The sequence below is a fragment of the Oryzias melastigma genome, linkage group LG1 (assembly GCF_002922805.2).
Source record: "Oryzias melastigma strain HK-1 linkage group LG1, ASM292280v2, whole genome shotgun sequence".
Lineage (NCBI taxonomy): Eukaryota > Metazoa > Chordata > Actinopteri > Beloniformes > Adrianichthyidae > Oryzias > Oryzias melastigma.
In genome coordinates, this window is record NC_050512.1 from 10,780,932 (window position 1) to 10,798,485 (window position 17,554).

Consider the following 17,554-nt stretch of genomic DNA (forward strand, 5'->3'; position numbering starts at 1 on the left):
GTAGCAAAAAAGAAAAAAAGGAAATCACAAGCTAAATACTTTCAATGAAAATAAATAAAAAAGGCTTTGCAGATTTCTGTTCACCTTTTAGGGCCAAGGTAATTTGATCTTGGATTTTTGTTTGAGTAGCGTCACTCAGGTTTGAGATGGTCGAGTTGAGAAATGTCACACTGGAAAAAATGAATTTTAGATAAAGGTTTGATTGAACTGAAACAAAATCAATAAAAAAATGTTATTAACTTGACACTTACCCCTGATTCTCAAGGCTGCAGCTTCTTCCTGCCAGTATATTAAAGTATGGCGTCACGTGGTCAGGTACCAAATTTACCAGCAGGGGGCGGAGTCGAACTTGGAGCCACAGTAACACAACTGAATCACTGGTTGATGGACTGGAGAGGTTTGCACGATTAAACACAACCTGCAACATGGCTGACCTCACAGTAGAGAGGAGAATGTTTTCACGTCCCTGTTGGAGAATATCAACAAATATTGTACAAGGTTTTTATACGTAGTATGTAGAGGGTTAAAACAGTTTAGCAGGAGCAAATGTTTGCTTACCAAAATTTTAGGTGAAAAATCATCAAAGAATGAGGCAAACTGTTGGTCAGGGACATAAGTCATCAGCATGGTGACCTGCTCTGCAGTTGTGAGCTGGCCAGGTGAGGCAGCTACCTCTGCAAGCTGTGTGACTGACAGCACTGACAGGGCTTCCACCTGCACAGAAAAAAACGAATTAAAACATGACAAAATACGTATAAGCAAACTGAACGATTAAATAAGCAATAGAACAAACCCCTGAGAATTTTGGGTAGAGCTGTTGAATGTCTTGAATAGACAAGAGAACAGAGAATCCTCCAACATTTTTCCGGAGCCACTCTGTACTATTTTGGATGTTTAAAGTGCAGCCGCGATCTGAAGCACAGGAGCACATAGTGTCAGGTCAAGAACAAAGCTGGGTCATTATTAGCACTGTAATATCAACATCTTTGTGAAATGCAATCCAACTCACACATAGTATGACTGCCATTTGTTCGCCTTTGTTTTGTTTAACGTCATACTTAAATTGTTCTCAACCTATCACTGATTTAGGACACTTAGATTTCCTATGAAACTCTGACATACATACTTTAGATGTTACAAATTTCAGATGTACATGTTCTCTTTATTTGTAAGAAAAAAAACACATTTTAAGTTTGTACCCTCTATACAGAACACTGAAATTTAAATGTTTTTTTTTTAATTTAACATTGTTCTTTAAAACTTACCTGCAGTATTGTTTCTGCTCAGGTAAATCTTGATGAATTGTGTGTACACAGATTCTTGCTTCGAAGGAGTCATCTGGGATTGTACTTCACTCAATATTTGCAAGCTAATTTTAAAAGACATGAGTGAGACATACCATTAATACAAAACATATAATACTGTGACATAAAATAATTATTTGGATTTCTATGTATACTTCTTAATAATATTTTCTGCATTGCTTACATATACTGGTAGGAGCTGCACTGCAAATCCTTTGTTGCAAGAGTTGAAAGAAAGTTGGTGGAAACAGCAGGTAAGAACGGGCGAAGGCGAACATTAAACCACAGCTGCAGCTCAGTGGGATTATTTAGTGTGTTTGTGCTGAAAAGATCTGGACTGGTTGTTTGTATGCTGTCCAAAATCACTGACGCTGAAGGATTGTTGGGGTTGATTGTCTGCAACAAAAAGGAACATGGTTTGGTAAGCTTGGAAAGACGCAGTGAAAATCAAAAATTAATTTAAAAAATAGTATTTTTTGAGAAAAAATATTAAGGGCAAATTTTAACTTTTCTTGCAAGTCAAATGTCAATTTGTTTACAAAGTACTTCAATGGATGCAGAATATTGAACTAAAATTTAGTCATACTGTAGTGGTCAGAAGGTTCAGAGCTGCATTCAGGATCCTGGATGTTTTGCAGAAGAGGAGGTTCCAGGCTGAGATGGACCCACTTGAGTTTGATGACCGATCACACTTTATAATCTCTGCCAGATCCTGTGCTGTTAAGGCTGAGAGCTGTTCAACATTAGAAAGTGAAATCATTACATGAACCCCCTTTACAACAGTAGTTTGTAATGTTTTTCTCTCATACCGAAGCACAAGCAAACTCTTCCACAGAAAAGCTGCAAAAGCGTCCACTCATTTTTCCATTGTCAAGATTGACTTGAATATCTGCGCTGTAATTTTAAATTAAACAATATATCAATTTCTTTCCTTTTTAATATCAGTTTAAAGTTAGATACTTAAAAAAACAGTAAAAAAAATACCTGTTCACTCCAGTACATGTATTTGACTCTGTGAAACAAGCATGACATTAGTTTCCCCAAATAGTGTAAACCAGGCACTTTAAATTATCAGGAATTTATCTCCACATGCATTGAAAGCACTCACCAGATGCTGCAATAACTAGGCACTTAAAAGAGAAAAATACAAGGACACCATTAAGCTTTCATTTAAAAGACAAATTTTTGAATGAAAAAATACATAAAATTCCATTTACCTGTCCGGTATAGATAACTAAAAGAAAAAAAAAGAAAAAAAGATTAGATACATGAACTATGTTGACCAAGTTAATTTAAATTGGTATTTTGACTGATCTAAAATAATGGCCTCAACCAACACAGCTAAAACTCCACATCTTTATTGTATTGATACAATGACATCAACTGTGATCAATTGCATCTTTTTTTTAATTAGTAAGTAAAAGTACAGGGGCCCTTTTCAAGAAGCAGGTTTTGTTGAAACTCTGAGTGTGTGAACTCTGAGTTAAGGAAAACTCTGAGTTTCTGGTTTCAGAACCGAAGGTAACTTAAACCGGTGACAGCAGGTTAAACCAAACTCATTTCACGTAGCTGGCTAAGCTAAACTCAGAGTTCATCACTATGGCAACTGACTGTGAACGTAACCTGGTCTCGAGCAGTTTTCCTTCAGTAAACTTAGAATTCCTTACTTAACAAGTGACAAAATAAAATTTCTAAGATTATTTAGTACTTATCCTAAATTGAAATGATTCAAAAGTAGATGTACGCATTAACTGTGGCAGCTATTTTCTTCTAGCCAAATCTCTGTTTTGCTGCTGCAGCTGTGTTGCTTTTCTTGCGGAAAATGTGCTTGTAGTAGGCATATGCTTATAGGAGCGCATCAATTTATGGTCGCGACGCTCACACCTGATTCTGAGTCCAACGATTCTGAGTTGATTTCATCAACTCTTTTCAGCTGTTATGAAACAGAAAACTCTAAGTTTGCTAACTTTGAGTCATTGAACTCTGAGTTCAGGTTTGAACTCTGAATTTGTTAAACCTTCTTCCTGAACGGCACCTCAATCCCAAAATATTGTCTTCACTCTGTTTTTATACTGACCTTTAGTTACAGGACTAGTCAATTGAGAAAGAATGGCTGTTGTAGATGTTGCTGAAGTTACTGATGTTGGTTGAGAAGTTGTAGATGGTAAGACTGTTGGGATTGTTGTAGTTCCAGGTATGATGTTTGTTGTTGTTGATGTAGTTGTTGTAGAACCTATAGTTGTAGGCTCAGTTGTGCTTGCTGATGATGGACTGAATGCAGTGATATTAATTGTTGGTGGCAAAGTTGATGTAGAACCAATGGTGGAAGGCTCAGCAGTGCTTGATGGTGGACTGAACTCAGTGACAACTGTTCTTTGTGATGAAGTTGATGTAGAGCCAGTGGTTGGAGGTTCAGCTGTGCCTGTTGATGATTGACTGAACTCAGTGGAATTAGTTGTTGTTGATGAAGTTGATGGAGAACCAATGGTTAAAGGTTCAGCAGTGCTTGATGATGATGGACTGAACTCAGTTACATTAGTTGTTGCTGATGAAGTTGATGGAGAACCAATGGTTAAAGGTTCAGCAGTGCTTGATGATGGACTGAACTCAGTGACATTAATTGTTGTCTGTGATATAGTTGTTGTAGAACCAATGGTTGAAGGTTCAGCAGTGCCTGCTGATGATGGACTGAACTCAGTTACATTAGTTGTTGTTGCTGCTGACAAATTTGTTGTATAACCTGTGGATGGAGATTCAGCTGTGCTTGCTGGTGATGTATTGAATCCAGTTACATTAGTTGTTGGTGACAAATCTGTTGTATAACCTGTGGATGGAGATTCAGCTGTGCTTGCTGGTGATGTATTGAATCCAGTTACATTAGTTGTTGGTGACAAATCTGTTGTATAACCTGTGGATGGAGATTCAGCTGTGCTTGCTGGTGATGTATTGAATCCAGTTACATTAGTTGTTGGTGACAAATCTGTTGTATAACCTGTGGATGGAGATTCAGCTGTGCTTGCTGGTGATGTATTGAATCCAGTTACATTAGTTGTTGGTGACAAATCTGTTGTATAACCTGTGGATGGAGATTCAGCTGTGCTTGCTGGTGATGTATTGAATCCAGTTACATTAGTTGTTGGTGACAAATCTGTTGTATAACCTGTGGATGGAGATTCAGCTGTGCTTGCTGGTGATGTATTGAATCCAGTTACATTAGTTGTTGGTGACAAATCTGTTGTATAACCTGTGGATGGAGATTCAGCTGTGCTTGCTGGTGATGTATTGAATCCAGTTACATTAGTTGTTGGTGATAAATCTGTTGTATAACCTGTGGATGGAGATTCAGCTGTGCTTGCTGGTGATGTATTGAATCCAGTTACATTAGTTGTTGGTGATAAATCTGTTGTATAACCTGTGGATGGAGATTCAGCTGTGCTTGCTGGGGATGTATTGAAACTAGTTGTTGTTGGTGACAAATCTGTTGTAGAACTGTTATATGGCATAGTTGTGGGGTCAACTTTGCCTCCCTGGAGGCCCAATCCTAGAATATCAAGCTCAGACTGGTATTGATTTTTGATCCAGGTCTGCACCAGTACTTGGTTTTCATAAGACTTCAAATCTGGGAGGTTGGTGCCAAGAAGACCTTTAACTTCACTTGCAGTTAGACTCTGAGGAAAACATAGAAGATATATTTTACACTGATGCTGTGAAAATATCAACAAAAACTGAATCATTAGTAGTAAAGATGAAAATCATAACACCGACCAGCACAACATTTTCATCCAAACTGGTGAAGGTAGCCAGGTCCATGTTGACGTCAGAGGCCACCAAACTACGGATATAGTCAACACTTGCACCTCCTGTGAGAAAGGGAAAAAATAAACTATGTGGATGTGTTAATGTGCATGTGTGTTAGTGGAAATGTTTACTCACCAATGTATGGTTGTATGAGATGAAAAACAGAAACTGAACTTGTGCTAGAACTGAATGCTTCAAAGGAGATAGTGAAAAACACTTTCTTTTTGTCAGCAGTGCAGCTAGAGATGTCCAGAGAGTCAACTTCTCTGCAGGAGAAAGAGACAATGTAGCATGTAAGCAAAGTATAATTCAATCTCGAAGTAATTTCATGCTAATCAAGGTGGTCTCTTGGCTTCTCGTCCACACATTAGCATTTCATTTGTTCTTAATTTTGCTGTGTTAGTAGAGGCTGGAGTCTGCTGTGATACAAGACATGACCTGGACAAGATAACAGTATGCCACATTTTGCCCCCCCAAAAAATGAAACCCATTCACAATCAATTAATCAGTTAAATACTTTTTTCCCCAGATAACATGAAGGTTTTTGGACTGTTCAGGAACCCAGTTCATCTTTCACAAGAGGCTGTGTGATGTTTGTTTTGCATTTAATAAATGAGAATCAGTGAAACTATATCCATGTAAATATTTCTTGAGTTTACATATAATTATTGAAAAAAAGTCCATTATTTTTTGTGATAATGTTTTTAACCCTTCTGCTATCTTGTGGAGTCCAGATGACCCCACTCCCAACGTTAACGTACAGCGGATAGCACAAGGGGGTCTCTGCTAGCCTTAGATAGGATGCCCATCTGCACCTGCCAGGGATCACTCTTTCTCTGGTTCTGGGACGGGGTGGGGCAATGTTCCTTGGGCTAGCGATAGCTCTGAGTGACACCTACCATTGCTGTAGGATCTCGGGGAGGGGGGCTGGCTTGCCCTGTACTTTGGGGAGGCACCAGCCGGGGGGGGGTCTGTAGAGGAGGGATGGGTCCGCTGTCGGTATGGGAATTTGGAGGTTTGGCAGGCTATGGATCCCCTCTGAGGGAATTGGTGGTGGTCCTAACTGGTAAGGCTACTTTGGTCCTGTCAGTGCCTTACCAGAGCTCTCACAGGGCCGGCAATTGGGGGCAGGGGCCTGGGCTTGCCTCTGGGACCATCTTTTTTTGGCTCCTTTCCTTTTGTGTGGAGTGGGAGGGGGGGCTGGGGGTTGGCTTTTTATGCAACGGGGCCCAAGGGCTGCGGAGAAGTGGGCCCAATGCTAAAGGACAGTTGTTTCACAAATTGGGGGTCAGTCTAGCAGCTGTCCCTGACGTACCCTCCTTCCTCATGCGACTACTTGTTAGGGTGATGAGGGAGGGGGTTTAGCCAGCGATGTCTCTTGGGTGGAGCTTATTGGCAGTGGTCCCCTTCCCATGGTTCCCGCATGGATTTAAGTTTTGATTGCATCTTAGACATATTAGACCCTTGGTGATGGTGGTGGTAGTTGCTGTGTGGAGCGGTGCTTGGGCATCACTGCCAGCAAGCAGATGTCCTCTCAGTGCCCTACCTGCCAATTTTAACAGCACCTTAGATATTTAGGGCCACTTGGTGAGAGGATGCTTGGACATCACTGTGAGCAATTGGATGTCATCTCAGTGCCCTACTCGCCAATTTTAACTGCACCCTTTATTACACACACCCTTTACCTCATAATAATATACACTCCAACACCCACACATGCACCCAAACATTACATTACACAAGGACGGTGAGACCTTTGATCTTCTGTGTTCTATCCCATCCCTGGCAGGGGGAACCAGTCACTAGCCAACAGTGACCATGTAATTTGGGTGCTGGCTTCCCGGGCCTGGCAGCCTTCGCTCCATGCAGGGAGAGGGATCCCTGAGTTCTCTGGCAAGACTATGAGTCGGGGATCACATGACATTTGAACCGAGGGGTGTCTATGTCCCTGTGGTGTGGGTTCTGATCCTTGCCCTCGAGGTCTGGGCCTCTCCAATATTCTAACAATGGATGAGCCTGGTTGAGCCATGTTGAAAACGCTCTTCGAGGACCCCCATATCTCTCCTCCTAGACGAGGGTTGGTGACCCCTGCCTCACTCTTTCCTGAACCTCCTGGGGAGGCTCTCCCAGGCTAGGGGTCTATGAGTTCTCTGGGGGCTATTCAGGGGGCTATTTTTTTGGCTGGGCTGGAGCTTGCACTCTCTGTGATCCTGTGCCACTTTGCTTTCTGGTATTAGGGGCCCTTGTGGCAGTCCTACTTGCCCTGATCTGAGCGGTTGATCTGATTGCCAGGGGGTGAATTTTCTCTATTTGCAATGCCATGCAGATGTCAGGGGGTCTTGAGTTACCACTGCTCCTTCGGTGGCTGATTGGTCATTGTGCTGCACTGTTGCAATTATGCTTGAAAATGTTTAACTGGGTTGAACATTTATGCTTTGGAGGATATAAAACTTTTTCTACAGCTTTAAAATATGGACCCTTTAATGCAGGGGCGTCAAACTCAAGTCCTCGAGGGCCGATGTCCTACTGGTTTTCCAGAAATCCTGCCTCATCTGCTGCTGATTACCTGGATCAGGTGTGTTTGGCCAATAAGGAGCTTCAAAGGCAGGTTGGTTGGAAAACATGTAGGACACCGGCCCTCCAGGCCTGGAGTTCGACACCTGTGCTTTAATGTTTTGCTTGAAATTGTCTTTTCCCAACTGTGAGAAATTTCTGTATTTAAATTTTCACTTATTTTAAACTCAAACTCAGTTCATATTTCTTACCTGAAGTTTTGTGACAAAATAGCCCTGATGATGTCCACATCTAGAGAGCAGAGATTAGGTCCCCCGATAACATTCAACTCTGAACTGCCCAGTCTGTTTCCTCCAACAGCGAGATACTTAGAGATGATAACCTTTACCTGGAGGAGAAGAAATGTACTCTGATGAAACAACAGCCCTTAAATGTTGAAGTAAGGTACAACACAGTTACTGTGTTTCCTCACTAAGCTTGGGTCCCAGCCTCCATTGGAAGAGTCCATCAAAGCAGCAAGTGTGTCGATTTTGCTGATGGTCCATGAACGAATGTCTTCAACAGTGGCAACACGAGAAGCTGCACTTAGGAGCTGAACCTGATCTTCTGAGATGATGGAGTTCCCAGCCTATAAGAGCACAGAAATCCAGTAAACTGCATGCAATGTCAATAAAAGATGAAAGGAGAGAAATGTATCTAATTTGAATCAACAAAGGGGACTTCTAGCTGGAATGTTGCTTGTTAGAGTCCCACGACCCATAAGAATAAACTGAGTGTTAGTTCTACATTCCAACCAAATAAGATTGTGCCCAAATCAATCCAATTATAACGTATATAACACAGTGTCACTGGTGAACCATCTGATATTAATGTTTTCCATTACTCACCTCTTTCATTTTATGGAGAACAATCCTGAGGTATTCCTCCTCATCCACCTTTTCTGTGATGGCATCCAGGTTGTCTTTGATGGTTGAAACTGACAGACAGTTGTTGAATTGATTGACGCTATAGTCAAAGGGGAAGGCGGGGTCACTGATTGTGACCTGTGTGATTACTCCAGCTGTGCATTCTGTGAAAAAGCCACAAACAAACTTAGACAAGAACATAGGAAAAGAGATAAAGACACATTTCTAGAGGCAGACTGACCTGCAGTTTGTTCTGAATCACTTGTGATGGACTGTCTTATTTCTCTCTTCAGTTGCCTCCTCTGTTCTCTGCTAACTCCACCAAAAACTTTTAGAAAATATCTCAAGAAGTTGCGCTTTGTGTCCTGTAAGTAAAAGATGTTTATAAGCTCCAACTTGATCCTCCATTCATGAGACCTTTCCTTCTAAACACATGAATGCAGGTGTTACTCACTTGATCAAAGCGTAGATAGAAAGATGAAGGCAAATACAGAGTAAACATCCCAAGGTCTTTTAGAGTCTGTTCATTCCACGTTGAAGGAACTCTGATAATGAAAGAAACGAACATAATTATGTTTTTCAATACATATTAGTCTTTAAAAGACACAAAACGGCAAGTAGTACATTTCAGTATTTCAAATAGAAGCTGTTTTCATACCCATATGGTGTATTTCCATTGGTCAGAAGGGTTTCAACTGCAGATGTTTGTTCAACAGTGAGATCTGGACAGTTTCTGAGTCGTTCCAGTATGGATGGATGAGAGTTTTGGATGTAGGAGCCATCGAGTATGCAGCACATGTTCCCCAAAACTGATACATTGTCCTCAGTCAGACTTGTGCTGTTTATTCCCTTTAAAAAAGGAGGCAGAGGAAAAAAAATATTTTTAAAGTTGTAGTTACTCTTAAGTACAGCTTTATGCATCAATTTATATTTAGGACAATACTGTAATGAGACCCTACAAACCTATGGATACTATTCATCGTGTGACAGACTGATTTTACACACGAGAAAATTACCTTTGATTAACACTCAGTTTTGCAAATCAAATCAAATCAAACTTTATTTTTAAAAGTGCCTTTCATACTCGGAGCAACTCAAAGCGATTTACATTTAAAAACAAAACATACACGGTACGAGCTCAACCCACCCTTCACCCCCCCCCCCAATAACACATACACTTATGACCCCACACGCAATAAATACTTAAAAAAATAATATTTGCAAAAGATTTTCAGACTGTATTCCATTGTATGTCATCATCTGAAATAATTCAATTCTAGTTCAACCATTTATTGTAGTAGTGTGATTTTTTTAGGGTAGAATATTCTAAATTGTGAAATATACATGTATGACAGTAACCAAGCTCCTCATTGAACCTAGACCTAGAGTAAATCCATTTGAGGATATTTAGAGATATTTAGAGTTACACACAGCAGCATCCCCTAGAAGTTACAATTAGATATCACTGTTCCAGTACACTAAATTCCAATTTATGTTTACAGATGTTGTGCAAAAATGCTTTGGTGTTATTGTAGACTCACCAAGCATGTCCTTGCATTATTAAACAAATCCGACCGTTTGTATCTCAGTGCTGGAGAAAAGATGGAGAAGTCTGCATCAGCCAGCTCTTGAAAATAAGACCTGCAGCTGCTCCGTGGAACCAGAGAGTAACTGGAAGGAGAAAGAGAGAACACAACAGTTATTGTTATTAAAACCTTTGTTATTATAAAATTAAAGTGTGTTTGTGATCATAACTTGGTATAAATAAAAAGGATTCTTACTCATAGTAAAGCAGCACATCTGGAGGATAGAGGGAAAAGCTGGTGGCATCAGACTCTTCTTTGATTTGGTTGTACATGCAGGTCAGCTGTTGGGTAAAAATATGTAATTTGCAAAAAAAGTTTGTCTAAATTTGAACTTTTTTACACTTATTACAACATTTTATTTTTATTAAAATGGAAAAATCTTATGGGAAATCTCATTATATGTTTGCATCAAGCTAGCAGACTTTGGTATTATGCGTTAGATTAATCTCTACTTTTATGGATCGATTATTGATCTTTTAAGCTTAGATCGATTCAGATTCATTAATTGATTTCATCAGTCCATCCCTACACTGAAGTTAGGCCATTTTGTAATGCTTCTAAAAAAGACATTAAGGAAAATCTTTAAAAACTGTCAAATTCACAAAATAGGGATTTACTTTTGTGAATTTGGGAGATATTTCAAAGAATCTCCCCAAAATGTATGTGACATTCACCATCACAGTTTGAGGCATAACATTGGCTTTGTGAAGAGACACAGTGGGCAGTTAAAACTGAGATCGACAGACAATGGCAGCTGGACCAAGAGCTTGATGCAGAGAGTTTAAATGTTCTGCAGAAAATAGATGACAACTTGGAAACATTTTTTGCTTGATACCGTGATGAAAACTGAAATCTAATTGCCCAGAGTTTTGGACAAAAAGCCATGACACACAGTCAGACTACTTAAAATCATAGCTGGCAGATGTCAGCAGATGATGTTGAAGGTACATCTGTGTTTTTTTTTTTTTGGACTAGTGGGGTTCTATAGTTATGTTTTTTTCCTCCACAGGTCTGGTCTTAGCAATGTCAGCTGTCTCAGAAAAGATCTATCTATGAATCTGTGATTCCTGTTACTCTCACTTCCTAAGAGATTTTCTATAATGGTTTCATTGCAATACAAAAAATAAATACACAAGTAAATACACAAATACACATGCCCTCTTTTGCCGTCTCACCTGAGTCTCCACCAATGGAACCTTATTCGTGCCTTTTCTCCGACAGGCTTTAATCAGATTCTTGATTTGCGTCCTTCCTAAAGATCTTACTGTTGTACATGTAAACCCTTGTAGCACAGAGGAGGACAAGCTGGACACAAAACAACACAAACAAATTAGCAAATACATTTTAATGAATTATTAGTTTTAATTTTAATTTATTTAAGGGATAATCTCACTTGTTTGGACCTCCCAGCTCGGCTGTCTCAGCGTTTGCTGCTATTTTATCAAAGAACAACGCAACCTAACAAAAAATAAATAAATAAAAAACATTTCAATTTGCAGAAATTACATAAAAAAGTTAAAACATCTAGCTTGTTAACACATGAACCTACCTGTTGAGGTTTCCATTTCTTCTTGTTCAGTTTGATGACTGTGCTGATGTCATCTGGGAACTGCAGCAGGTAAACTTGAGGGATCTCAGTGGCCAAATTATCTGGAACATTTTCTATGATCTGCAAACTGTTGGTATTTAAATATATGATCTGGATAAAGAAAAGGAGCGGAGAAAAACCGGTTATAAATATTAACAAGTGATTTTAGTGCTGATTGTGGCTAAAATAATCACAAACATGACCACTACTCTATGTCATCAACAACAGCTGAAGTTTTTGTAAATTTGTATTTCTTGTATTGGTATATATAATTGCTAAATGTTGTTTTAAAAAAAAAACAAATTTCAATAGATTGATTAAGAACTGTTTCAGTAATATGTTAGTCTAAAATTAACAGTAGAGTAAATGTGAAGTTCAGTCGTGTTTCTGAGTCTGATCGAATCGAAACCAGTAAAGGCAACCATCAGTTAGAGTTAAAGAAGTTACAGAGAAAAAAATGTTGAATTAAAAAACTAACAAAGACATAAAGTTGAGTCGTGTCTAATGCCAGTTTACATTTGTTAGGAATAGAAAAAAACAATATTATTCGGGACATGTCCAAGTGTTGTTTACATGAATATACTTAAAGTATACAACAAAGAGGTAATGCCATTTTTTCCTCTTAAGTTCTTCATTACTATTTGGGTTGTCTTACCCTTATCACAAAAGACAGCTGGACAATCCGTGGAGCAGACAGTATGTAGAACAGGAGTGATGGAGAAACAGGGACAAGATCAGAGCCGCTGATGCTGCTGAACACAGTTGATGGTACACCAAGGATGAGGGAACCCAGGTTTAACAGCGAGGCTGAGCTGTTGATCTGATTGGATGTAGAAGGTAGCAAGAAAGACAAAAACATGAACACTTTTTCCAAAAAGATTATTTTTGTCTGGTTGCTAATAAACCCAATCTCACACAGTACCTGTAAAAATCCTGAAGACAGCAAAGACTGGACGATGGCTTTGGCCTGTCCTTTTCTCCATCCAATCACATTGCTGAGAGTGTTGAGAGAATCCACCAAGTCTGAAGGCTTCAAAGACTTTATCTGGCTTATGGACAAGCTGCTGCTTTCATTACCGAGGGCGGAAATGACTTGGGCATCAATGTTCTCACCAAAATTACTTGCCAAAGCAGCAGCGATCTGACAAAAAAGAAAAAAAAAATGCATGAGCTGTGAATCCAGTTAAATTTATGTAAAGACAATCAACACAGTTGTTTAAATTATTTTAAATCTAACAAATATATAAAGCAAATAACAAAGTCTTTCAAATGATGATGATGGTGGTTTAATGTGGGTTTAAGTTCTTCTTTCCCAACAAAGATCAAGAGAAAAACTCTTAAACTAACTCGTACATGAAATAAAGCGACATTCTTCCCTCACTAACATCCCACAGTACTAATATGCTTCTTTTGACATGTTTGCTTTTCATGTCTGTCCCTGGTTTAAATGTTTTACAGCTACAAAGCCTCTCTTAAACTTAGACCATCTTAATTTTTTGTAATTATTAGTCCATCATAAAACTCGCTTTTAAAAACCAACAATTTTTTTACCTCTCTTAGCTTAATTTTTGATGCTATTTAACACTGCTATTTCTTGTTATCATATAATTGTCAAGTTTATTACAATTGTTGTACATACTATGCATTTTTTTCCTATGTAATTGTACTTTATATGGTGCCTTAGTAGTAAAAAAAACATGAATTATGAAGAACCCACTGGGTCAAATTTGTCTTTTTTAATGTTATTTTATTATTATTATTATTATTATTATTATTATCATCATCATCATCATCATCAGTTTTGGCTGCTGTTAATTGATGCTACCCAAAATAAACAAACAAATAAAAATGGTCAAATTAACTTTTAAACCCTGTACTTAACAAGGTTAAATGTATGTTTTCATGTATGTTTTCTTTCCCGTTTTCCTTCCTCCTGTACTTATGCACTTTTGGTAAATCTGTGTTTTCTTGATGTTTTAATTACCTGTGGATCTAGGTCTGTACAGACACTGTTGACATTTCCCAAAACTGTCAAACTTTCTTGTACAGTCAACTGAGTGAACGCCCGACCAGGAGCAAAGCACTGACCCGATGGAGGAAGACTTCAAAAGAGTGAAAACAGGTTTTACAGTTTAAGGTCACATACTTGGTGGTCATGTGGATGATTTGTGGCTGGAAAATTTACAGCATTTTTTATTGCCATAGACTTACCCAAATGGACTGAAGTTTATGTCTTGCTGATAAACCAACTGAATGTAGTAGATGATTAACGTCAGATCCACCCTGTACCTCTGAAGAAGTAAAATATTCTGGGGATTCACTGTGAACAGCTGCAGGTACTGAAAAGAGAAGAAAACAATTAAATCTAAAAGATTTTAGACTGTAGATATCCATGCTTTTTTCACTGTAAGAAAAAAACAAAGAGGAGAACTGCACCGTCCAGGTGAGATAAAATACCTGCTGAGATCCAAATGACTGAAGATCCACCACAGTGAGAAAAGAGATGAAAGAACCGATGTACTCTGCAAACCAGGCTGTGGAGTTCAGTTCTGGGTCATTGCTGTCGTAGCACTTTGGTGATGTTGCTGAGTAAATTAGAAAAAAAAGAGAAAGAAAATATTTTAAACATAAACTAATCCTAATTTTTCTTTCCTGTTTAAATCTGCTGCTATGGGTGTAAATCTGAACAATTTCTTTTTGATAATGAAGAAAAAACAAATTAAAAGATGATCAACAGACCTGATGACAGGTAAACCTTGATGGTGTCGTACACGTCTCGGTTGGTGAAGTCAGACGCAGAGTAGTTGTAGGAACCAAGAGCAGAAACACTGAAAAAACAGAATAAACTTTTAGAAGAACACAGATTTTGTCATTATCTTAACAGGAGCAAAGATTTGTACATAGAAAAACATACATCTTCTGGAAGGCCAAGCATGAGGCGTTGATTGAGGTGATTTGGCTGATCTGAGTCTTTGTGAGGAAGACCAAGTAGTTGGGGAGACCTCGATCAAACCAGGCGTTAACCTCTGACCTGCTGGAGCTCCTGAGAGCCATGGGCCAAACGCAAGGCAGAGTTCTCTGTCTCACCGGCTGTGGCAGAGACTCCTGCAGAGAACATTCAGGTTCAAGTCTTTCTGCTTTCACGTTGTTTGGTGTGTGTTTGTGTTTGTACATACAGTCTCTAGAAACAGTGGTATCTGGAGGTAGCTGTTGTAAAGCTGACAGAGCTGTGATTCTTCTCCAACAACATTAGTTTGACGCAAGAAATCCCCAAGATCTGATGGAGGCATGGAGTTTATCAGCTACAGGGGAGACACAAATACAAGAAATGTTAGTGTGTTTTTCTGTATAGTTATTTCAGTGTCCTCCAGACAGCTTTCATGTCCACACACCTGTTGCTTTCTGTCTTGAGGCATGAGGGACAGGAAGGTGGTCAGGTTGGGGAACTGGAATCCCATGAAGGAGCTCCTCAGGAAACTGTAGAAGCTCACGCTGTAGTTGTCACCATAGCAACGGAGAGGGGACGGACCTACATTAGATGAGATTACAGTTAAAAAAAAAAAAAAGCAAAGTCACTCCTGATCTTTTTAGAAAATTAAAGAAACAACACAAAGATGTATGTACTTTTCCATCATGTGGCTTATTTACCTTGAAGAGCCTGAATGATTTGGTATTGAACTTCTGTCTGTGTGTCATTACTCAGAGATGAGATGGTTAGACTGAGAAGAGTTACACTAAAAGAGAAAAATACAATATTTGCTATATAAAATGTATATAAAAAAATAAATAAAATGGAACAGGAGTAAAAACAAATGTTTGTCTCATATTTCTAACTTGTCACTCACCCCTGTTGCTCAATGCTGCAGTTTCTTCCTGCCAGTATATTAAAGTATGGAGTCACATGGTAAGATGCTAAATTCACCAGCAGGGGGCGGAGTCGAACTTGGAGCCACAGTAACACAACAGCATCACTGACTGATGGACTGGAGAGGTTTGCACGATCAAATACAACCTGCAGCATGGCTGACCTCACAGTGGAGGGCAGAATGTTTTCACGTCCCTGCAGAAAATAAATCCAACAAAAACACATTTTTGTTATTTACACGAGGAAAGCATTACCAAGAAAAAAAACAAAACTTTCACTGCAGTTTTTTTTAAACTACGAACAATGCACAGTAACTTACTCTAATTGTTTTTATTTGCATTAAATACGGATTTGTGGAGTATCCTTACCAAGATGGCCGGTGAGAAATTATCAAAGAAGGATCCAAGTTGTTGATCAGGAACATAACTCATCACCATGGTGACTTGATCAATAGTTGTGAGTTGGCCAGGTGTGGTAGAAACCTCTGCAAGTTGTCTGATGGACAGCAATTGCAGGGCTTCCATCTGCATGTAAAAAGACAGACATTAAAATAAAAAAAAATAACAAAATTGATCACAGAGAATATTAAAAAATTACAAACCGCTGAGAATTGTGGGTAGAGCTCTTGAATGTCTTGAATAGACAAGAAGAAAGAAAATCCTCCCATGTTGTTCTGGAGCCACTCTGTGCTGCTGTTGATGTTCAAGATGCAGCCAGGATCTGAAGCACAGAAACAAAACAAATCTGTTTGACCAAGTTAGGAAAGTACAATGTGTTGACATCTCGAATAATCTTAATTTTTGAATGATTAAAAAAAATAGATATCTGTACAAAGATGACCTATTTTGGACTAATGAATCGGCAAATATATGTTCTATTTTTATTAGTTTGATTTGATTTTCTGGTAAAGTTATGGGGGAGGTTCTGGGTCATTTGTAGGAGAAAAACAAAGTAACTACACATAAAAAGTGTCATCATATCCAAGTATGAACGATACACATTGGTGTTTAGGGTAAAAATGTTGATTACAAAAAATTATTTTGGCATTTTTGAAACTAATCAAAGGTTGTTCAACCAAATACAGTTTAATTTGTGTTGCCTGTATTAAAATGAATCTGTTGCACAAACAAAAACATCAAAACTGTGGCAGTATGTGAGTACTAGAACACAGTCTTCACCTGCAGTGTTGTTCCTTTTCAGGTAAATCTTGATGAAGTTTGTGTACACAGAGATTTGCTGATGAAGATTCATCTGTGGCTGAACTTGACTGAAAATCTGCACACTGAGGAAATGAAAAATGTAGAAGTTGTTAAATTGCTTTTTAAAAAGAACAGTAAGTACGATAGTATTTCCTGCATTGCTTACATATACTGGTAGGAGCTGCACAGCAAATCCTTTGTTGCCAGACATGAAAGGAAATCATTGGAAACAGCAGGTAGGAACGGACGAAGTCGACTACTGAACCACAGTTGAAGAGTCAACGGATCATTCAGGGTGCCGTTGCTGAATTGGTCAAGTTTGAGTTCTTGGATGCTGTCCAGGATCATGGAGGCTGAAGGGTTCATGGGGTTGATTGTCTACAACACATAAAAATTATCACATTACACTTTTTATTTTTTTCTCAGTCTTTTGACACATTCTTACAATATTGTAAAACAGCAATAAATATATTTATACCGAGTTTGATATAAGATCCAGAGCTTCTTCCAGCACCCCAGAAGTTTTAAAGAGAAGAAGCTTCCAGACTTGTGTGGACCCGCTTGAGCTGGACGATCGATTACACTTCATTATCTCTGCCAGGTCTTGTGCAGTTATTGCTGAAAGCTGGTTATAAAAAAAAAAGTAAAATCAGTATGCATCTTTCTCTTTTTTCACTTTAGTGGTTTTTGAATAATTGCTTTTTTCATATTCAGTCTTACAGAAGCACAGGCAAATTCCTCCACAGAAAAGTCACAGAAACGGCCGTCCATCTTCCCACTATCGAGCTGAAGCTG

General features: G+C 38.8%; 2 protein-coding genes across 3 annotated transcripts in view; both read right to left on the reverse strand.

The window, feature by feature from the left end:
• The window catches only part of LOC118598699, a 219,314-nt gene that overhangs the window by 117,734 nt on the left and 84,026 nt on the right, over positions 1-17,554 (reverse strand). For both annotated transcript variants that reach the window (XM_036211660.1, XM_036211676.1), the window contains 10 exons: positions 14,153-14,280; positions 13,907-14,034; positions 13,680-13,797; positions 12,618-12,836; positions 12,351-12,515; positions 11,657-11,806; positions 11,501-11,565; positions 11,283-11,412; positions 10,303-10,388; positions 10,063-10,192 (listed from right to left, as the gene is read on the reverse strand). In XM_036211660.1, the coding sequence (XP_036067553.1) occupies positions 10,063-10,192; positions 10,303-10,388; positions 11,283-11,412; positions 11,501-11,565; positions 11,657-11,806; positions 12,351-12,515; positions 12,618-12,836; positions 13,680-13,797; positions 13,907-14,034; positions 14,153-14,280 (1,319 nt within the window). The remainder of the gene's footprint in view (positions 1-10,062; positions 10,193-10,302; positions 10,389-11,282; positions 11,413-11,500; positions 11,566-11,656; positions 11,807-12,350; positions 12,516-12,617; positions 12,837-13,679; positions 13,798-13,906; positions 14,035-14,152; positions 14,281-17,554) is intronic.
• On the reverse strand, positions 15,350-17,548 carry LOC118599062. Its single transcript, XM_036213291.1, has 7 exons — positions 17,480-17,548; positions 17,238-17,384; positions 16,926-17,137; positions 16,739-16,842; positions 16,162-16,280; positions 15,929-16,084; positions 15,350-15,755 (listed from the first exon to the last, which is right to left on the reverse strand). The coding sequence occupies exons 1-7, from the start codon at positions 17,528-17,530 to the stop codon at positions 15,537-15,539; spliced, it is 1,008 nt and encodes a 335-aa protein (XP_036069184.1). The 5' UTR covers positions 17,531-17,548; the 3' UTR covers positions 15,350-15,536.

Coding starts and splice junctions, on each gene's coding strand:
- LOC118599062 (XM_036213291.1), bottom strand. CDS start 17,530: ATGGACGGCCGTTTCTGTGACTTTTCTGTGGAGGAATTTGCCTGTGCT. Junction 17,385..17,479: donor AGGAATTTGCCTGTGCTTCT/GTAAGACTGAAT, acceptor TTTTATAACCAG/CTTTCAGCAATAACTGCACA. Junction 17,138..17,237: donor TGGATCTTATATCAAACTCG/GTATAAATATAT, acceptor TATGTGTTGTAG/ACAATCAACCCCATGAACCC.